We start from the raw sequence: 23283 nt of genomic DNA on the forward strand, positions 1-23283 counted from the left end.
GATCTGAGCATCTGCGGACAACTAACGCCTCGTCTCAGCATCTTTGATTTCGTTCTTGAGCTGAGAATAATTTGTTGCCTGCAGCGCACTGCACGTGCGCGCATCAGCGCAAGCATGCGTGCAGGGGTAACCTGTTGTGATCGCCGTACTTGCTGTGGTGCATTGCTGCTGCTTGTCTTCACGGACGTGTGGCCCCCGACCGTGCACACGAACGGAGCGCGCCACATGGGGGCATGGCCTGAGCTCCGAGCCTGACGCGTTAGTAGTCCAGCTAGCTCGTGCATGCAAACGGATCAAACGTGTTCATACGAGGAACATCCTCGCTCGATCTGGGCGTAGCGTACGGCCCGGCCGGCCGGCGACACCGCACTGCTCTAGCAAGGCAGGGCCACGCTGAGTGGTGGATGATCGAGACATGCGCGCGCTGATGCGCAGCACGCAGGGATGGTTCGGGATCCTGATGCTCGCGTCCCTGCGCAATTGTACCCAAAAAACACTTTTTTTTTCCCTGACTGCGTCTTCACGAATCTTCGCGCTCACGGTGCAAACCGAACGCGAGGTTGGGAGGAACGCCTGGTGCGCAGCTCCACGCCAGCAACGAGCCGAGCCAGGAGATAACAGGAGGCATTCGTACGAGCATGTTGACTACAAGTCAACGCACAGAGATGAGATGGCTGGCTGGTAGTCGTAGCCGCGTGTGGTGGTGCCTACACGCTCGGTTCTCTACTCCCTGCTGCTTCGCTCGCTCCACACGCTGACACGCAACGAAAGGCACAGTAATACGATCCACAACTTCCCCGGCTGCGCTGTCTGCATTCAGCTACGTACCGGGCGTCCGGGCCCACGCAATGCATGCACCAGCAAGACCACACCAGTGACTCGGTGAGCAGTGGCCTAAACGCGGGAAGGAGCTCGCGGGCGGCGCAGCATCACTGTACATCCTGCGGCCTGGCAGCTAGCCTATGACTATGAATTTCCATCGCGGCCGTACGCGGACACGAAGAACCCACTCGATCGCTTGCTGTCAGCTGAGAGTAGGCGCGTAGCTAGGTCGACCTACGGTCGCTGCGCGTAGGCGGCAAGGCATATTGGCATGCACATGCACGGGCACCAACACCGGACGTGACTTGACTGCGTGACGCTGACAGGCGCAGACGCAGAGGGAGGGGTCCGGCGAGCCGTTGGCATGCAGTCAGCTGCCCATTTCCGTTATGCATGCCTGCCTAGCCAGGGCTAGGCTCATCCCAGCCGGGCCGGCCGGCACATACCGCTACCGCTGCTAGCTGCTCAGCTAGCAGGCTAGCCGCGAGCCCCAGCCTCTACGACTACGAGCACCCAGTTCCGCCGGTAGCTGCTAGGGTGATGGCGCCTGCCGCCTGAGCTGAGACGGGCATGGCGCGCGCGGCAGCGGGCAGCACCAGCGAGCCATGGCCCTTGCGGAGTACGGCCGCGGCCATGGGAGGAGGAGGTGGGGCGCGGTCAAAGATTCGGTCTCGTTTTTCCGGGCGCGGGCTCAAGACGAAGACGACGGGATGGGGCCCCGGCGCCTCTGCATTCACACTCACTCACTGCACTGGCCTCTGGGCGCAGTCCGGGTCTGCGCCTGCCGCCTGCGCGGCATGCCATGCCATGCCATGCCACTGGCATTGCCCCCGTCAGCTCATGTCCTCCTACGCATGCAGTGGCAGTCAGTCGCAGCGCAGAGAGCAGAGATAGCCAGAGCGACCCTATCGCTATCGCCCTCCGCTCCTCCAGTCCTCAGTCCTCCCGTGCTAGTAGCTTTTTCAGTCAGGGTCAGCCGGTCAGGCACTCAGGCGCAGGCTCAGTGCTCAGGCGGCAGGCCCTCCTCTTGATGGACGATGATGATGCCGCTTGGCGCCATCCAGAACTGGCTTCAATGCTCCCACACGCACGCACGTACCACCACCGCTCCACTTGTTTACGAACCCATCTTAGTTTGAAACGGCCATCGCACACCTGAAGCTCTCTTCAGCGTTCAGCCTCACTGCTGCACTGCACGCCGGTCACACGCGCGAGGCCGTGGTCACCGGACAGACGGCTCGCAGGTCACGGCCTGCAGGCCTGACCAAACCCAGCCGTCTTATCGGAGCACCATCGAGACGACGACGATGATGACCGCATCAATGGCGGCCGGCATTGCGTGTCACATGGTGTACAACCCGCGAGCCAAAGCCTGGTCCAGCAGACACCTAGCTTTGGTCCCGATCAGGGGGTGCTAGATTGTTAGTGGCCTGTGCCTTCTCCTTTTTGTGATGACTGGACTTGCTAACCACCGCGCCATGTTGGTGGCTGGCCCTGGCCGACTGCTTGATCGATCGATCGGACGGTCAAAAGGACCGCGCGCCCCCGCGGTGCCCCTCGCGCCGGCAGGGCAGGGACCATCGCAACTCAGGCCGCACGTCCCTTTCAGCTCGATCGATCGAATCCAGCCGAGCCCCGCCGCCGGATCCACCATCACCCCGGCTGCCGGCGGTGGCGGGCGGCCGCGGCTCGTGGCCTGGCCGCTCGCATGCTCGACCCACCTTCGTGGGGGTCTCAGCTCGGCCTCAGGCTTTTTCCTCGTCCCGGGCGACGGATCAGCGCGGCCGATGGATGATTGCGCGTTTGAACCGAGACGCTGCGACGAGAGAAGAAAGGCTGGACGACGTTGTCCGACCCGGGCGCTGTTCACTTCGCCCTCGTGACAGTACCGGAACTCATGCTCCGGCAGGAGGCGCTCGGCGGCGGCAGCTGCTGCTGCGTCCATGAGCCTTGGTTTGGCTCGCGCCGTCCGCGAGACGGCACACAAGAAGGCCAAAAGATCTTTTCGTCTGGAGATCCCGTACCTTTTTTACCGCACGTACCGCCCGGAGCGCAGCCGTAAAGTGGTAACTCGGAGGAGAGGTGGGAAACGACTCCCCGCGGTTTTTACCGCTTTTTAAATTTGTTCTGCCGCCGCCAGCTCGCCGTGCGCGGCCGCGCGAGGGGAGGAGTCAGAGGTGACGCGGCAGGGTCTCTCGCCAGCTAGGGGCAGAGGCGTATGAGAGAGAGGTGAGATGGCATGTGACCGTGACTGTGTTGTGTGCGGCGTCTAGGGGAGGGGAGCGCTAGGCTGTAACCCGGCTGTAACTTTTGGTGCCAGGCTGCGAGTAGTTTTCCGGAGGAGTAAATAGGCAGCGGGGGATACGACAAGGCCGCGAGATTTTCCACGCGCGTGGGCGTGGGCGTGGTGGCGTCCGGTCTGGCGCCCGCGACGGCCTGGCCGGCGACCGCAGCAGGCACGGTGCCGTTGCCGCGGCCGCGCGAGCACGAGGCGGCCGATCGAGCCGCTCCCGGCGCGCTCCCCCGGCGCCCGGGCACGTGGAGCGGGTGCCCCGTCCGAGCTGCTTCTGCAGTTGGAGAAAGAGCTGGCATAAATAAAATTAAGTTGTGCTAAACAAGGTGTGCTTGTAGCTGCATTCAGGGATTAGACACATACTCATTATCAAACCGATTTCCCGAAGAGCAAAAACACACTGTAAATCTAGAGCAGTATTTCGCTAAAAAAATCTTGAGCTTAATTTTTGCATGATCCGCTGCGCTATGCATTTAGGGTGTGTTTGGTTGGGCTGTGGTTTTGGAAAAAACTGCTGTGAGCTGTGGGCTGTGAAAAAACTGAGATGGATGTACGAAAAAGTACAAAACCGTCTGATTAGAGCAGCTGTGAGCTCTGGAAAACTATGTGCTATTGGTGAAATGCCTGTAATACTGAGACTTTCTATATACCAAAATACTCGTACAAGCCTAATATGTTCACTGTTTCGCATGTAAATGTATCTTTTAGAAAAAAATATTAAATTTTCTGATCAAGTAAATAGAACTGTAGAAATTACATAAGGTAAATGGCTTATAAAATTACGATATATGTTAACATAACTATCCTCCTCTCGCACTAACCAAATTATCAGCGATCTTATCACGAATAGTTTTCACGGTATCCTCATTCTCTACATCTTCACTTCCATCTTGTGTTTGTGCCGTGCCACTTATAGATGGTACCAAGTACTGCTCATCAACATCACATCAGTTAAGCTCCTTATCACGCAAAAGCTACCACTGATAAAATTATGCAAAGCAAAACAAACCATGATTATATGCTTCTGAGTACAAGGTTAGAAACTTAGCATGGTCTTCAAAATACGCCACTTCTGCTTCAAGACTTCAAAAGACCTTTCAATCACATTTCGATGGACGAATGCAAGAAATTGAACATCTCACACTTCCTTGAGGAGCTGGCCACGTAAAATGAAGGAAATTATGTACCATGCATATCTTAGAAGGCACGGAAAATGAAGAAAAATTTATCAATGCATGATTGAGGATACGCGTATCATGTGCAGCACCTGGCCAACCAGCAACAACAAAGGTAAATCTCATGTCAAAGTCACAAATTGCTAGCACATTCTGAGATGTATATCCATGACGACATGTGTGGTTAACCACTTCGTCCACTGGCACTACCACTTTCACATGTGAACCATCTATTATTCCAATTGCACCTTTAAAGTATGGCCAAAAACGGTTCTCTCTCACCCTTGCATGGTCCGTAGAAAAAGTAGGATCTCTCAGAATAATATTATCTTTACCTAACTTGCGCATACACTTCAATACTTCATGAAACTTCATGTGAACTGTTCAAGCGACCGAGTGTGTCAGACCCGGGGCCACCGGGCTGGGCACATAATGTAGTTTAAAGAGATTAAGTCTGTCTTATCTCTTATTCATTTTGTTTATCTCTTGTTTATCCTGTTTAAATAGGAGATAGAGCTAACCAACACGGAGGGGATCTACTCGAGATATGTTCTGATATGATTTCTCAGCGGAGGTTGGTTAGCATCTTTGTAACTCTGGTCTCTCGGGTATATAAGTGAGGTCAGGGACCCCTCTCAAAACAGAAGATCACTAGGTCATTCTACACCAAAGGCAATACAAACCACCATATAGGACGTAGGGTGTTACGCATCTTGCGGCCCGAACCTGTCTAAGCTTTGTGTTCCTTGCACCTTCGAGTTCCTGATCTCGGCGTTCCTTCACCCAAAACTTACCACCTTGGGTATATCCCACGGTGGGCAGCCGGTTAAACACCGACAGCTGGCGCGCCAGGTAGGGAGCGTGTCGAAGATCCACCGGCGAGCTCGATGGCATCTTTCAATTTCATAAGGTCAGTTCCCACTCAGGGTACGACATTCGTTTTTGGCTCGTGGGTCTGCGTCGCAGATGGTGCGGATAACTTTCGGCGATTCCTCGTCGACATGAGGCCAAAAACCCTCGCTGCGGATCCTCGCAGCGGCCTCGACAAGTTCGTCGACGAGCTCGACAACTTGCCGCTCCATACTTCCGCAGCACAGGTCGAGATGGAGTCTGCTCCAGGCTCGACTTCTTCTGGTGTTACGACAACTTCCCCTGGTTTGGACTTTTTCCAATCTAGGGATCCGCATTGTCGATCTCAACTCGGCTCATGCAAACCGGCCACTGATCTTCAGGAGGCCAACGTCGTTGGGTCCCTCTCCATGTTAGAGAAGGATCTGGACTTGCTGCTCCAGGACGGAAAGCCTGAAGCCACCGCGTGTTGGGGGGCTTCGGGTTGTTCCGGTCCCGGTGATCTGGTGATCACCTCTCTGCCAAAGGGGCGCATTGTGCGTTGGAGTGGCATGATGCTCTCCGATCTACTCGAGGCAGAGGGGCGGCTTGTGGCTCACCTCGAGCCATTGCCCTTCCAAGAGGGCAGGCCATTGGCCACCACGGTGGAGGGGTCGACTGAACTAGTCGACGAAAGCTCCCACGACCTTTCCTCCCGCCAGGTGCTGATGGCCGAAGAAGGCGAGGACGATGGGGATCTTCCCATCGTCAACTTCGAAGAGATCTCCGAAGATGAGATCACGGCCAACGCTGGCGACGAGAACGACGCCGATCGAGAGGCGCGGAGGGCCAGGAACAGGGCCCGCACAATCCGGCGGAGGAGGGCCAATGAGCGTAGGCGATCTATGCATCGTGAGCTTGACCCTGAGTTCGCCGCCGTAAGCGAGCGGCGTTTCAGGACTCCGGTGGCCAACATCGCTAGGGTGACGGCCATCCTCGAGCGCAGCCACGATCCGGAGGTACGTCAAGCACTCCTCTACGCGCAGAGGGCTTGGATCCAGCTGGACCAACACAACCCGGCGCCCACCATCTGGGAGGAGCGCGTGGGCGAGAGTCGAAGTCAGGCTCACAGCCGAACGGTTAGCGGCCGTCCTCGACATCAGATCGGCAGCGACAATGCGCGTGGGAGCCAGGCCCCTGGCAGGAGGCAACTGCCACCGCAAGGGGGTCACCCGCGACAGGCTAATCATCGACCTCCTTCGGAGGACCTGCGCCAGCACATCAATGAAAGTCGCGACGCGCGGACCGTGATCTCCTCCAGGCGCAAGGTCCGCGAAGTAGTCGAGACTGAAGGTACTGACTGTAGCGATTGATTCCCTGCTTTTTCTGCTCATTTCAGCAGCTACAAGTACCTAGAGGACTTCAAGTCGATCGGCATCACCAAGTACGACTGCAAGCAAGCCCCTCAGCAGTGGCTACGTTGCTACTCCACGGCCATTGAGGTCGCAGGGGGTTCAAACATCACCAAAGTCGTCTACTTCCCGATGGCTTTGGACCCTTCACCACTCACTTGGCTGGAAAGCCTCGGCAGCAACTCCATCGACTCCTGGGAACGACTTAAGAAGGTCTTCATCGACAATTTCCAGGGAGCGATTGCCCGTGCAGGTACTCGACACGATCTTGCCAAGTGCAAGCAAGAACGTAACGAGCTCCTGCGGTCCTACACGCGTCGCTTCTTCGACGTTCGCGCTACTATCGCGAACATTTCAGAGGACGACATCATCGATAGCTTCTACAACGGCATCACCGACCCGGGCATCTACAGGGATTTCGGCGGAACAGGCCAAACACTGTTGTGGGCTTTCGTGATATGATGCACGATTGGTCCGAACAGGAGGAGAAGATGCGGGAGGGGTTCCCGCGGTGTCAGGACGGCAACCTGAGGCGTCCAAACAATAACCGCAACGACAAAGGCCAGCGGGACTTTTCGGGGCCACCCCAGAAGCGAAAGCCTGATGATGTCATCGCGGCTATCGATCGTCCTTCGCGGGGCAAGAAGTCGACGACACAGGAGGAGTTCGAGAAGCTCCTGCAGAAGAAGTGCCCATGGCATCCGGGCGCCAGCCACGCCGCCATCGACTGCTATCACCTTCGGAGGACGTTCAGCAATTTCGGTGGCGGAAAGAAGAACAAGAAGCCTGCTGACAAAGAACCCGAAGATGATGATCAAGAGGACCACGGGCGCAACCCGAAGTTTCAAGACGCGTCAAAAGTTGGCAACGTCATCTTTGGGGGAGACGAGGATTTTTGCTCCAGGCGGGATCAGAAGCTGCTCCTCCGGGAGATTTTGTCCATCGAGCCGGCGGTACCACGACCACTCCGTTGGTCGGAGGTTCCCATCTCGTTTTCCCGCGATGACTAGTGGATGAGCTTTTCGGAGCCCGGTAAGTTCCCTTTGGTCCTGGACCCTGTGGTGGCGGAGTTCCCTTTGGTCCTGGACCCTGTGGTGGCGGAGGTCAAGCTCACCAAGGTCCTAATCGATGGCGGGAGCGGGCTCAATCTCATCTTCGTCAGCACTTTGAAGAAAATAGGCCCGGATTTCAAGGACATGCTGGTTCCCAGTAAGTCTCCCTTCTACGGCATCGTCTCAGGTAACGCGGCACACCCACTGGGTACGGTGGTCCTCCCCGTCACCTTCGGCAAGCGGGAGAACTACCGTACCGAGTTCATCAAGTTCGAGGTGGCTAACTTCGAATCTTCTTACCATGGTATATTGGGTCGACCGGCACTCGCCAAGTTTATGGCAGTGCCATATTACGTCTATTTGCTTCTTAAGATGCTAGGACTCAGTGGGGTACTCACCCTCCGTGGCGACCTGAAGAAGTCATATGACTGTAATCAGGAGGCGATCCAATATGCTTCGACTACTCGCGTGCCAGGTGCTTAGGGAGAAGTACTCGCGCCCGCGCAGTAGCTTTCCCAATCCGGGCTGGAGATTCCTTCCAAGAAGGCCAGCAAGTCGAGCATCCAGTCGACTGATGACGTGGCCCTCAAGTCGATCCGGCTTCACGAGGGAGATTCATCTAAGACCGCTATCATCGGTGCCGGCTTAGGTGACAAATAGGAATTCACGCTCGTCAGCTTCCTTCGGACTAACCGAGACATATTCGCATGGAAATCAGCGGATATGCTAGGGGTGCCCAGTGAGTTGATCGAGCACGCTTTGAATGTACATCCGAAGGCTACGACTAAAAAGCAACGCCTGCGGAGGTTTTCCCACGACAAGCGTGAGGCCATTAAACGGGAGATCGCTAAACTTCTCGCGGCTGGATTCATTAAAGAAGTAATCCATCCAGAGTGGGTCGCGAATCCCGTTTTTGTAAAGAAAAAGAACAATGAATGGAGAATGTGTGTCGACTACACTGATCTCAACAAGCATTGCCCAAAAGACCATTTTGGACTGCCGCGCATTGACCAAATTGTCGATTCGACGGCTGGTTGTGTCCTTCTTTGTTTTCTTGATTGTTACTCAGGTTATTATCAGATCGCGCTCAAGGAGGAGGACCAAATCAAGACTGCCTTCATCACCCCGTACGGGGCTTACGCCTAACAAAACAATATCCTTCGGGTTGAAGAATGAAGGAGCAACCTATCAGCGTGCGATCCAAATGTGTTTCGCGGATCAGCTGCACCGGAATGTTGAGGATTATGTGGACGACATCGTCATTAAGATCAAGACATCCAGCGACCTAACTGCAGATTTGGAGGAAACATTCAGCAGTTTGCGCAGATTTCGGTGGAAACTCAATCCCACCAAGTGCGTCTTTGGAGTGCCTTCAGGGAAATTGCTCGGGTTCATCGTCAGCAACCGGGGCATTGAAGCCAACCCTGTAAAAATCACGGCCATCACTGATATGGAGGCTCCTGCCGCAATCAAGAATGTGCAGAAGTTAACAGGTTGTATGGCGGCCCTGAACAGGTTCATCTCCCGTCTCGGGGAGAGAGGACTACCTTTCTTCAAGCTCCTGAAACGCCAGGATAAGTTCCAATGGACGGAGGAGGCTGAACGGGCCTTGCAGGATCTGAAACATCATCTTCAGTCTCCTTCGATCCTTACAGCACCGTTGCCAGGGGAGGATCTACTACTTTACATCGCGGCAACAACTCATGTTGTCAGCAGTGCTATTTTAGTCGAACGAGGCAAAAAAGGCCATGCATTTGGAGTGCAGAGGCCTGTCTACTTCGTCAGCGAAGTCCTCTCCGAATCCAATGTACGGTATCCAGCTGTTCAAAAGCTCTTGTATGTAATCTTAATCACATCCAGAAAGCTACGCCATTACTTCGACAAGTACAAGATCACTATGATCACGGACTTCCCGCTGGCGGATATTCTTCATAATCAAGATGCCACGGGGCGCATATCTAAGTGGGCAGTGGAACTGGGGGCTTTGTCAATCGACTTCAAGCCACGCACAGCAATCAAGTCACAGGCTCTAGTCGACTTCATGGCTGAATGGAGGGAGAATCAAGTCCCAACCCCGGTGGACAAGCCAGAGCACTGGACCATGTATTTTGATGGGTCCCTCAAGCTCGACGGCGGTGGCGCTGGTGTTCTGCTTATTTCTCCACGAGGTGAACAGTTGAAATATGTCCTTCAGATCCTGTGGGCAGTATCCAACAACGAAGCCGAGTATGAAGCTTTGATTCACGGGCTCCGTTTGGCGATATCACTAGGGATCAAGCGACTACTTGTATATGGCGACTCTCTCCTTGTCGTTCAGCAGGTCAACAAGGAATGGGACTGCAACAAGGAGACAATGGATGCTTATGTACAGGAAGTGCGCAAATTGGAAAGCAAATTCTCCGGCCTGGAGGTTCTTCATGTATTGCGGGAGCACAATGTTGGCGTGGACACCTTGTCCAAACTGGGGTCCACGCGTGCCCAGGTCCCGTCGGGAGTCTTCGTCCAGGAGCTCAAACATCCATCCATCAAGTCTTCTCTGCAGGTAACCATCGACGTGGGTCCCCAACAACCCGATCGAGAGGTTATGGTGTTGCAGGAGGACTGGCGAGAGGTTTTTATCGACTTCATTCGAGACCAACGGCCACCAGCGGGAATCGATGCCAAGAGCGCAGAAGCTGCACGCGTCTTACGACGAAGCAAGGGCTTCATCCTGGTCGACGGCAAGCTCTATCGGCGTGGCGCTCGGTCAGGAGTTCTCATGAAGTGCGTCACAAAGTAAGATGGTCACGACATACTGCGGGAGATCCACGAGGGCGTCTGCGGCAACCATGCAGCTTCAAGAATGCTGGTGAGGAAAGCATACAGGGCCGGTTTCTGGTGGCCCACCGCAGTGACTGACGCGGAGGATCTCGTGCGCAGGTGCCAAAAGTGTCAATTCTTCGGCAAACAGACTCATGTTCCCGCCCATAGCCTCATCACTATACCGCCATCTTGGCCCTTCGCTTGTTGGAGTCTCGACATGATCGGGCCCTTCACGACGGCGCCAGGCGGCTTTACCCATGTGCTGGTGGCCATCGACAAGTTCAGCAAGTGGATCGAGTACAAGCCGATAGCCAAGCTCACGCCAGATCGGGTCGTCGACTTCATCTCAGATATTTTGCATCATTTCGGCTTCCCCAACACCATCATCACGGACTTGGGATCAAACTTCACGGCAAACCAGTTCTGAGAGTTCTGCGAGAATGCTTGCATCGCAGTTAAATATGTCTCGGTTGCACACCCAAGGGCCAATGGACAAGTCGAAAGGGCGAACGGCCTGATCATTGACGGCCACAAGAAGAGACTTTATGATGAGAACAGCAAGAAGGGAGGCAAATGGGTGCACGAGCTATCACACGTCGTCTGGGGGCTTCGGACTCAACCGTCCAAAGCCACAGGCCAAACACCTTTCTTCCTTGTGTACGGATCTGAAGCCATTCTACCAGCCGATATCATGTGGAGGTCTCCAAGGGTCGAAACGTACAACGAAGGCGAGGCGGACGAGGCGCGGCAGTTAGAGCTCGATTCTGTGGAAGAAGCTCGTTGCACCGCTCTTGTCCAGTCAGCTCGGTACCTGCAGGGGATCCGGCGATATCATGATCGCAACGTCAGGGAGCGGTCATTCAATGTTGGTGAGTTGGTCTTGCGTCGTATTCAAGACGAATCTGGCCTACACAAGCTAAACTCAAGGTGGGAGGGCCCGTTCGTCATCAAGCAGGTTACAAGGCCAGGGTCTTATCGACTACAATTTCCAGAGGGTCACGATGTCCCGAACTCCTGGAACGTTCAGAACCTGCGCAAATTCTACCCTTAAGTCGAGGCCCGGTGATCGCTAAATCCCCGAGGGCTCAGAAGGTCTCCTTTCCCTGAATCAATTTGGAGTCTATGAGCCACATGACCCGGGTTGTACATTCCTTTTTACTTACACGACGGCCATGGCCGCGTGCAGACACAACTATAAATCGACTTCTTGTCGTGAATGATGCAGGGGCTACGGCCACGATCATCTCCTTTTGACTCCCGTTCCTAACGGAACCCTCGGCTCCGGCCAACCCCTCTACATATCGAGTCCCGCCGCGACCTTGGATGGTCGCACGCGACAGCAGTCGCATTTTTCCGACACAGTCGATCCGCTCGACTGGCTTACACCCAGTACGCTGGAAAGGCTCGCATAAAGAGCTATCTCGAATACATCTTGAGTGGCCGCACTCAGAACAGTCTTGTTTCTGCCAAAAAGAATGGCAAACCTGCGGCACCGCCCGCACCTGCTCCTAGCAAGCTCGATCCGTCCGTCCGGGTCCGGCCTAGCTTACGGAGCACGCTCACAGTAGGAGCGACTTTTGACTACACTCAGAGTCGCCGCACTCGGGGTAGTCTTGTTTTTCTGCCTTACGCACGGCAACCTCGCGACGATGCTCGCGTTCTTTTCCTAACAAGTTTAGACCCGCTCGATCGAGTTGTGGCTAATCTGTTAGACGAGTATTAGCTACCCTTCGGGTCATTGTACCTAGGGAAGCATCTACAACTGGAGCCTTGTAAGCCTGGACCCCAATTCAGCTAAGCACGCAAACAAGTAGAGATATCGAGTGAAGTATTTATATAAGGGAATGATTACTTGTTTCTCACACCCTAATCCTGCAGTACATTATGTACAATTCGCTCAGCTACAGGTAGAGCCTCTCGCAGTACTCGTCGAATTGTTCATCCGTGCAGTCTGCTGCCATTCCCTACGCAAAAATGTCCAGCTATGCGTTCGGCAAGAAGGATTTTACATACGCAAGGGCGTTGCTAACGCATGCGACCGGAGCCTCAGACAAGAATTTGATCACTTTTTTCGGGGCTTCACGGAGTCGCTCGAGCAGGGGCCGCGGGCTCGCCTCGCCTTCTTCTGGGGGATTCACCATATCCACTAGCTCCTGGGCGGCCCCCCTGAGGTCCCCTAGCTCCTTCTGCTGTCGTTCGTCCTTCTCGCCCAGCGTTTTGATCTGCTGAAGGCAGTCGACGAACTGCCGTTCAGTGTCGCCGATTACCTTCTGCAGCCTTTCAACATCATCTGTACAGCGATACAGCATATTCTTCACATCAGTAAGCAGCTCCTCTTTGTATTTTATTATTTTTCTAAGCTCTGCGGCGAGGATATTTCAGCAACCAAGGGAAATTACTAAAGAAAAAGTACTCGAGGGAGGCAGGGGCCTACCTTGGTGCGCCTTCTTCTCTAACTTGAGCTGCTCCTGGTACTCCGCTTGTTGCTCCTTGAGCTGTTTCTGGAGCTCGGAGTTGGCCCCTTCGAGGTTTTTCAGGTCATTCTTGAGCAGCCGAACCTCTCGAGTTCTTTCCTGCTTCAGTATATCAAGCTCTCGCTGCAGATAGCAATTTTTCATCTTCTTCTCGGTGATGCGCTTGTCCAGGGCAGCTAACTCCTTCGCATCATTCACAACTGCGCCGAGCCTCTCCGATTTCTTCTAGGATTTGGTGATTACATGGTGCGCAACGGGCGGAAATCGGGTCAAAACAGCCCATCAATGTGCACAACTGGAATATCACTCAAGTCTTACCATGGAGAAATCGTATAGTTCCTTGAAGGTGCTCTTGAAGGTCCTCAAATTTTCAGCCGACAGCAAGGTGTCGTCTACCAGGTCGGTGGTGATGACGTTCTTGTACCCCGGCCCAGCCCTCAATACCTCACGGGGGTTCCTCGAAGACCCTGCGATGTCTTCGGGCGGTGGTTGCCGGACACCTGCAAGTGCAAAAGTTGTCAATACACTGTGCCCAGGCCCGGCAGTAGGCCACGGGCGGGTAAACGCTTGCCTGTGCCATCAGTAGGAGCGGCATCAGGGGCTTCGACTTGTTCTCCACCACCGGTTTCGGCTTCATCATGTCGGAGCTCGGGAGGCGGCAAGTCGAGGAGCGTCGCATCCGCTTCGGGGGCCAGCTCCGGGGTGTCGGTTCTCCAGGCGCCGATGGCTCGGATGCTGCAGCAGCTGGGGCCGGTTCCGCACCGAAAGGATCAGCCCGGGTTAATAGCTCTAGGGCTGCAGTAGCCGTGCCCGGGTCCAGCTGAAGCTGCACCGCGCTCGCAGCCCTGATGACGTCGAAGTCGTTGTTATACAAGCTGGCAAGAGCAATATTTTCAAGCGACCGGAGGTAAACTTACAGTGTAGATTTCTTTTTGGCAGCCTTTTTCACCGGCAAGGCCCGTCGCGGAATCCCTGTCGTCGGCGGCGAGGCTTGATCGGCCGATTGAGTGGTCCCCGCCACGGCAATGGTCACTGCAGCGACGGCAGATGGGCCTGTTTCCACCTCCTTGGGTTCGGTCCCGGGCGGCGGAGCAGGAAGACTACAAGTGGATACTGTCAGTATTCAATGCTATTGACACTTTGCAACTCATCAAAACAGCAACTCAGTACCTGGATGACTCGACTTCTAGCGCCTTGCGTTTGCGCACTAGTCGATGGCCCTTTGGCACCGGTGGTAAAGCGCCAGTCAACTCCACGCTCTGGTCGGAGGAGTTGTCCCGGCGCGGTTCTCCTTCGGCTTCTTCTCCCGCCTGCGAGCCCATGCCTTCGGTGGACTCGTTGCTGCATTAAGCTGCAGCAAGGCGAGCCCTCTTGGCTGCAGCGGCAGCAGAGGGGAGGAGGTGATCTGGTCGGGGGACGTCAGGTCGTGGCGGGTAGCTGCGGTACAGCTCCGTGTGTCCCTGCAGAAAGTTCTTCAGTTAAGCAACGGTGCAAAACCGGTTATCTTCAGCAAAAAGAAAGAAGTCGAATACTTACAGGGCTGGGCGGATTTCGTGCGGAAAACAACGTGGGCACGTACGGCACGGCGTCCACGTCTAGCAGCACCCGCTGAACTCGCTGGAGTGCGACTTCATCCGGCAAATCCTCTGTGCACATGCGAGAAGGATCAGCGGGGCCTGTGTACTCGAATCCCAGGCGATGGCGCTGCTGGATGGGTTGAACGCGGCGTTTGTAAAATGCGAACATGACGGAGGCGCCGATCACTCCCTTCTTCTTCTGTGCCTCAATGACGTCCAGCAGCTCTTTGACCTGATCCATCTCCCCGCCGGAGGGTTCAAGGTTCCATTCCCCCCTCACTACAGGTGGTCTGTTCGACTTCGTCGGAAGAGGGGGAGCATGGTTTTCGATGTAGTACCAATGGTTTTTCCATCCAGGAAAGTTTGAGGGGAATTTGTATGAAAGGTATTTTTCGCCGGCCTGCTGTCGCAGTTGGATGCCGGCGCCCCCTACTACAGAAAGTTTCTTCGTGGTAGGCTGGGGTTTGACGCGGAAGAGGAAGCGGAATAGATCCCAGTGGGGTTCGATTCCGAGAAAGGCTTCGCAGAAGTAGATGAAAATGAAAATGTGGCAAACGGAATTAGGGTTGAGGTGATGGAGCTCAAGCCCGTAATAATAAAGAAAGCCACGAAAGAAGGAACAAGTGGGGAGGGCCAATCCCCGTTCGGCAAAATGGAGGAATGTGACGATTTCGTCGACATTCTCCATGGGGAAAGGTTCGCGGTAAGAGGGACGCCAATTGACAAGATTCTTTTCTTGCAGCAACCCCTTGGAAACTAGTTTGTTCAGATTGTTGAGGGAGCACTTACTGTGTGTCCACTCCGTGGTCGATGGCTCCGCCTCTTTCTTCTTTTCCTCGATCTCTGACTTCTTGGACGTCATCTCCGATGCGCTGGCCACGAGATGCTCGGGGGCTGCGGGGAGAGGGGCGGGGAAGTCAGAGCGGGAGAATCTCCTTAGGGGGATGGCGGCGGTGCTTGGCTCAGATTGGGGATTCTTGGTGGCTTTTGACGGAATGCGGATTGAAAGCGCGGTTTTTTCCTACTGTTACCGCGGGGTTAAATAACCAGCGGGGTGGGGACAAGTTACTGTTCCGAAGTTCATGAGTCACTTCCAAGAATATTCCGAATCTGAGGGGTCATTGGATGGATTGTTGGGACTAAATATTCGATTAACCATTTTTTCAGGGTTAGTTAGCCCGAAAAAAGGGGTTTTTCGAATTAATAATCTAATACCCATCATCTGTATCATCATTTTGGTAATTTCGCAAGTTGTCATTTTTAGCCTCCATGCCACGGTTGTTGGATCCTTATCTCCAAATTTTGTGGGATTTGGATTCAAGGCTCGGGGGCTGCGGGATACGTGGCATCGACTACTTGTTTTTCAAATTTCTTTGAAAGATAAGGAGGATTACAGACTAATGGGACCCTCAGCCTGATTCTCCGATTCAACCTAAGGCTCGGGGGCTACTCCATATGGAGTGCGATTTTTAAAATCGCACACCACAACAAAAATTCGGAGCATGAGCACCTCATAGCTTCGATGCAGCCAAGCAAGTACTCGAAGAAGGACTTCAAGACGAAGCTTCAGAAGAAGTCGAAGACTGCTTCGAAAGTACTTGATAAGCCTGCAGTACTCAGCTACGAAGAGCTCAGGGGCTTGTCAGATCCGGGGCCACCGGGCTGGGCACATAATGTAGTTTAAAGAGATTAAGTCCGTCTTATCTCTTATTCATTTTGTTTATCTCTTGTTTATCCCGTTTAAATAGGAGATAGAGCTAACCAACACGGAGGGGATCTAGTCGAGATATGTTCTGGTATGATTCCTCAGCGGAGGTTGGTTAGCATCTTTATAACTCTGGCCTCTCGAATATATAAGGGAGGGGAGGGACCCCTCTCAAAACAGAAGATCACTAGGTCATTCTACACCAAAGGCAATACAAACCACCATACAGGATGTAGGGTGTTACGCATCTTGCGGCCCGAACCTGTCTAAGCTTTGTGTTCCTTGCACCTTCGAGTTCCTGATCTCGGCGTTCCTTCACCCAAAACTTACCACCTTGGGTATATCCCATGGTGGGCAGCCGGTTAAACACCGACAGAGTGAGATGATTTTTCGCTTGTGAAAATGATTGTGGTCCTCCGACAATCCATAAGAACATCGCTAATGACTCAACAGATGAAACATTGTTGGTAGAGGTCAATCCGTTGGTAGAGACTAGCAAGACATGAAGTGCCATAAAAATATCGACGCTCATCTGAAACATCTTATAAAAATACCTTGGACGATCCATGCACCTCATCACTCATTGAATTCCAGTTTCTATATCGTTTCCCTATAATCATCTTTGTGCAAATACCGTTCATTGTACAACTCCCCTATTTCTTCCATAATAGCAGCATGTTGGGCTAGTTCAGCTAGCATCAACAATCCCTTTTGCCCTTCTTTAGCGACATCTGCTAATTTTCCATCCATCTACATAAGAACAACGATATTTTTGGTTCAACACAATATAATAATAACATAATTATAAAAAGTAGTATTTTACATTCCAAATTGGTTCAGATCTTTGAATCATGATAATGGTACATAACCTTGATATAATAAAATATTTCTGAACATGAAAACATTAAAATATTAAAATATGAAAACAAGAAATCACTGGCGTGCATCATGCTCTCTGTTAATGAAATCGAGCCTTCCCATAATTATTTCTGAAGAGCTAAAAACCTCCCTAAAATTTGGCTTCATAATAAGTGAGGTGGTTGTATACATTAGAGCAGTTTTTTCTTCCACCCTAAATTCTTTCACCATCTTCATAGTTATTGCTATGGTAAGAACATGGTTGGTTGGAAAAGCGGATGATGCTTCAACACTTGTGAATATCTTCTCTGCAGCAGTTTCTATCTTCTAATAAGTGCTCTTACACAAACTAAAGAAAGGGCTCTTCTCATCCTTCTCCTCAGCACTAGTAGATGCCCTCTTGCGTTTCTTTTTTTCTATGTTTCTTATCTTCATAATATTCTCTATGGGTTTTGGTACCATATACTCATCCTCATCACTTGCATCATCAGATGATATATCTCCAGAATATGATGTGGAAGACCCACTAACATGTGCTTTGCCAAACACATAATGCATATCATCCAGAAATTTTGGGCCTTATTTCCAAAAATTCAAATTCAAATGAGAGCAATTGATTGTTTTCTCTTTATTGTTGCATCTCTGAAATTAAATAAAAAATAAAATCAACAAGGCACAATATATAACAAATATTAGTGGAAAAATACCAATGTCAGATTATTCCACTTACAACAAGATGTTCATCCCACCATTTATTCGAACAGTCCACAGTTTGTTTAGCCTCATTCCATCCAAGTCCAGTTTCAAGATTCTTGAACTTCATAAAAAATGTATAATCTTTTTTCAAAGCATCTATCTTGTTCTTCAATTATTTTTTGATACATTTATCACCAGATTTTTCTGCAAATTAGAATACAAGATTCTTCCAACAGGTAGTAGTGAAAATTTTCAACGACCTATTCCCAGCGTCTCTCTCTTCTTTGCATGCACCATACAAATGCCTAAAAAAACATCACCCCAATCTGCCTTGTCACCCATTCTTGAGCCAAACAAAAATTTTCCAATCAATTTGCATGCAGCATGATTAAGTTGGAATTGATACTGATAAAATATACTTGCTCAAATATTTGTTCAAAGTGAAACCTAAATTCAAAAGTTCTAGATTTCTAACATATAAAAGATGTACTTGCTAAGTAATACTGAACCATGATTCAGAGGCTACAGTTAACTGACACATTATGATGACAACCGATAAGATTGGCCATAAGAATACTAGAAAATAGGAGAAGGCGTGCATTCTTGTACTTCACTAGTTCACTTCCCAATCGTAGAATATGTAAAATGCAAGTAAACACTCTTAATCATAGATTTGGGTTCCAGACATGTCTTGAAATAATCCCAAGTCATGTAATCTTGTAACTTACTTAACTCTCAACATCAAATCTTCAGAAATCTTCTAAAAGTGCATCTATGAGACTTTGAAAAGTGAAAGCATTGATGATTTCGAATGGAAGTAATATCATATGAATATAACTTGCAGCACAACAACATCACATGCCTTGAGCAAATGCAATTACCCATATCTTAATGAAGAAAAATACTCACGTGACGGCGACGGGCGGGGCGGGCCGGGGCGGGGCTGCGCCGGGGTAGGCGGGGCGCAGCGGGGCCGGGTGGCGAACGGAGCCGCCGGGGTGGGCCGGGGTGGGGCGGGGAGGCGGGGTTGGGATGGGGACGGGAGTGAGACGGGTTGTGGAGATTAGAATGGACCGTTTTTTTATAACCAGTGGCAGGTAGGTAATTTTTATCCAAAACCACTAAAAGCAGGGGAGATAATTTTGGTTCTACGATAAAAGCTACTTTAACTAAGACGTTAGCTTTTTGGTTGGTTTTAACTTGTGCAAAAGAAAAGGCAGGTTGGAACACATCCTTAAAAGCCAACCAAACACACTAGGGATGCGCATCGGGCGCAGCGCCGGTGCTTGTCTTAATCAGCCGCATCACCTGACCACAAATCACCCAGATTACGCAGTCCCTGGACTGGGCCTCCAGAGGAGAGGAGCGCCGCTGCTTCGGCAAACAATATTAACTCCATGCCAGCATGACAGCGCTGTCACGCCGCTGCCAGCCCAGACATAAATACTCCCCGGGCGTGCAGCCGCGCGCACATAAATTACGCGCACAGACCCAACCACAGCAAATACGCTATGCTCCGATCACTTTTTTTTTTTGCCCTCTAGGGCTCTAGAGTAGTGGTCATTGTTAAAGAATCAACGCTCGCCCAATTCTTTTATCACACAGGTGCTGCCCTAGCGGCGCAGAAAGTTACCGAGCTTTTAGGCTGCAAAAGTTACCGTTAGTAAAAAGTTTTACTGGATTCAAAAACTTTACTACTAGTCCAGGGTTGAAAAAAAGTACGCCGCTTGACGTCAAGGGGAGCACTCCTCCTCCCTCTTTTTAAAGAAGGGAACCAAAAGCACAGCACAAGAAGAGGGAGGAGGGCAAGCGACCGGCCTGCCCCCAAAACCCCTGCTCTCATCTCCGCCAAAACCCCAAGCGAAACCCTCCCTCTCCAGTCTCCACCTTTTCGCCAGCCGCCTGCTCGAAAGCAACCGCGGAGGGGAAGAGGCTGCGGCGCAGGAGAAGAACCGGCGGCGGCGGCGGCGGCGGTGTGTAGACTGCTGGAGGCCGGACAGGGCGCAAGCTTTTGGCAGCGGTGGTGGTTTTCGAATGCAGCAGCAGCAGCACCTGATGCAGATGAACCAGAGCATGATTGGGGGCTACGCCTCCCCTACCCCAGTCACCACCGATCACATCCAGCAGGTCGTGATCCCCGCAACCAAATCTCCCCCTCCCTCCCCCGCTTTGCATTTGAATCTTCTCCTTTTTGTTTAGTTCCGTGATCTTGTCTCGCCCATCGCTTTTGGATTATTCTGCCTTCTTTGGTGGTTCATTCAATCGTTTCTGATTTTGTTCTCTGCATCTCTTCTTTCCTTGTGCTCGTTTTCCTTCCATTATTCATGAGAAAGCGCGTCGAGACATCGGAGGCGAAGCAAAGTTTCACTTTTTATCTGTTCCTTTATTTGATTTTGTTTCTCTGCTGTATCTTTTCTGCCGATTCTTTTCGGTTTTGGTGAATCGTGAACCCCCCAAAAAAGAACTCCTTTTCACCATCTGATCTTGCTTGATACTCGAGAGCAATACCGGTTCATGGGGTGTTCGCCTGTTCGGTTAGACTTCAGTCTTCCAACCTGATTCTTTTATCTCTTCTACTCTAGTGTTGTGCTTATTTTATATCGTTGTATGTATTTCAGATGGTCCCTGACTTCTGATTCCTCTGCATTTTTAGTTCAAACTGCTGCAGTCTTCTTGGTTCCATTCTTCCCCTCGTGTTGCCCCCACGATTTGAATACCACCATTATCCCCTCATCTAAGTCCCAACCATTTGTAGCTCGGTCCGGTTGGTGATCTGCTGTGAATGATCATACCTCCCCACTGCTGTTTTTCGCAAGCAGTAACGATGCCAGACCTGCTGCCCGCGCCTGCCTCCTGCCAAGCAATCTTTAAAGCCTGCACAGGCGCATCATGTGCGACATTCCATCAATGGAAACATAGAAAGGCTGTGAGATTTGCATAGATATTGACTGTTTGCAATCTTTAAAAGCTACTACCAAATATCTTGCATGCTCGCCCTTTTTTAAAATTTTCAGAAATATTTTTTTGAGTAGCAGACACTGACTGGTCACAGCCTCACAGGCCCCTCATTGGCAGAGGTGAGGCGAACATGATCTGGTCCATATGCATGTGGGTAGGAATGTAGGTTCGCTTGCGCTGTCGCCCATTGGAGTTTGGCTGTTAGATCCTTAAAAGGCTTCAACCAAACGCCGGTATGCTAACAGCCAAGGGCCCGGACTGCGGGCTACCTGTCCTGGCCTTGTGCGATGGCCTATGTTTGCATGCCCCGCTGTCAGTCAATGATTGATCTTTAGATTGGGAGAGCGTACGCTTGTAGTGAGAAACCAGCGTGTATCAATCATTCAATATCTAAGCCAGTTGATTGGTGATGAACTGCCGCCATGTTTTTCAGTCGTGGAGCAAATGCTCCACTGACGAACTAAACACTGCAAGAACACCCAAGAGTTGGGCACGGATCTGCGAAGAGTGTGATAGTTGGTTGATTTTTTTGGATTGCCTTGGTGGTTAGTGATGACAGGGACATGCATCTACTGAAATATTTTGACGTGCTAACACGTTTTCACCCTGAACTGTGCAGTACCTGGATGAGAACAAGCAGCTGATCCTGGCCATCCTCGACAACCAGAACAATGGGAAGGTGGAAGAGTGCGAACGGTGAGTTATTCTTGAGTACTGTTCTGACCTCGCTATAGATGTAAGAGCAGCTAGGCGCTTGCAACTGTACTGTAGAAACACTTGTGTTAACATGAACAAGAATGCCCCTTCATCAGTGTAGCATCAAGCAAGCCTATTTTGTGGATCGGTAGCTGCTACTTTGATTCTGTGTTGTACGTTTTAGCTCATGCATCGATTAGTATATTTGCCAAATGTTCACGTGATAAATCAAGTGATTAGTTCTGTAGTACCAACCATTCAGACTACAGTTTTTATGATCTGTAATGTCAATGTCACACATCTAGGAACTCCTGATGTTTCTTCTCAATCATCATTCCAAATAATGGCATGCATGTTCATCCGTTTACTGCTTACTTGTGACAACTGATAAAAGACACTTCTGTAATAGTATCTATCAACAGTCATGCATGGTTACGTTGTGCAATGAACTATACAGTAGGTATTATGTAAGCTGAGTGTTCCTCTTGCGTCTGCCACTTGATGTCTTGCAGGCACCAAGCTAAGCTCCAGCACAACCTCATGTACCTGGCTGCCATCGCCGATAGTCAGCCGCCACAGACGGCACCGTTGTCACAGGTACTGATGCTCGTCGGCTTGGCCCTTGCGGACCTAACACCCGAGCCTTTTTCGTTAGTGAAATCAACATGGCACCGAACTCACTTGGCATGTCTGAAATCCGCAGTACCCGTCCAACCTGATGATGCAGCCGGGCCCGCGGTACATGCCGCCGCAGTCGGGGCAAATGATGAGCCCGCAGTCGCTGATGGCGGCGCGGTCCTCCATGATGTACGCGCACCCGTCCATGTCGCCGCTTCAGCAGCAGCAGGCGGCGCACGGCCAGCTTGGCATGGCCTCGGGCGGCGGCGGCGGCGGCACGACCAGCGGGTTCAACATCCTCCACGGCGAGGCCAGCATGGGCGGCGGCGCGGGCGCCGGCGGCGGCAACAGCATGATGAACGCCGGCATGTTCTCGGGCTTCGGCCGCCCTGGCAGCGGCAGCGGCGCCAAGGAGGGGTCGACCTCGCTGTCGGTGGACGTCCGGGGAGGCGCCAGCTCCGGCGCGCAGAGCGGGGACGGCGAGTACCTGAAGGCCGGCACCGAGGAGGAAGGCAGCTAAGGCAGTGGCGCCAGCACGGGCGCCGGCGGCAGGAGCAGCAGGATTAGCAGGTAGCTTTGAGGACCGAGGAGGGTAGTAGTGGTAGCTAGTATGTGGTCGGTAAGCGCTAGGTCTGTTCCATGGGAACCTGGAGGTGGTAGTGGCCAGCATCAGCATGCATGCTGGGTCACTTGTTTTGGATGTGCGTGGCAGGTTCTCTCGCCCAAGATGATGATGTAGTATGGAACGTTGCCGGTGCACTCCTGCGCTGACACTCTATCTTGTGATTGTTGTTGGAACGCCTTCAGTCTGGAAGAAGCTTTTGAAACCGTCCGGGCATGAAACGCTGGTAAACCGCCTTCAACTTTTTCGAATTTGGTTTTCGAAGATTTCGCGAATTTTTTGTTGGTGGGCGCTGGCGTGAGCGAAAGGGGTCGCGGATCCAAAAATGGAAAGACATAGACCGGGTGGAGCTAATTTGCGGGTCATGGGAAAAAAGACACGCACCTTCGTGTCACCCACTTATGGGCCCCCAAACCCATGTCTGCCACCCACTTATGGGCCGCCTTGCAGCCATAGCCCACCTCACGCACGAGCTGGGCGGCGATCATTCGTTCTCGGCAGACCAAGGCTTACGAGATGTTGCATTAATCTTACACAATCTCGGTTCTCAAATGTGTAACGTTCAGGACTTGTTTTTCTATTAAGCAAAATATGAGGTTTTTATATGCAAGGACTGATTGTTTAACTTAATAAGCAAAATATACGGCAAGCTCAATCCGAAAAGAATCTGATTATTTAATGGAAAAGAATCTAAC

The 23283-nt window shown here is 51.9% G+C and overlaps 1 protein-coding gene across 1 annotated transcript; it reads left to right on the forward strand.

The window, feature by feature from the left end:
• Window positions 1–19498: 19498 nt before the first annotated feature.
• On the forward strand, window positions 19499–22793 carry LOC112876339 (GRF1-interacting factor 1). The gene is made up of 4 exons (XM_025940428.1): window positions 19499–19821; window positions 21272–21348; window positions 21861–21945; window positions 22052–22793. Exons 1-4 carry the CDS (start codon window positions 19729–19731, stop codon window positions 22484–22486), a joined length of 690 nt encoding a protein of 229 aa, XP_025796213.1. The 5' UTR covers window positions 19499–19728; the 3' UTR covers window positions 22487–22793.
• Window positions 22794–23283: the final 490 nt, after the last annotated feature.

Source organism: Panicum hallii, chromosome 9, assembly GCF_002211085.1.
Source record: "Panicum hallii strain FIL2 chromosome 9, PHallii_v3.1, whole genome shotgun sequence".
In the NCBI taxonomy this organism is placed as follows: Eukaryota; Viridiplantae; Streptophyta; class Magnoliopsida; order Poales; family Poaceae; genus Panicum; species Panicum hallii.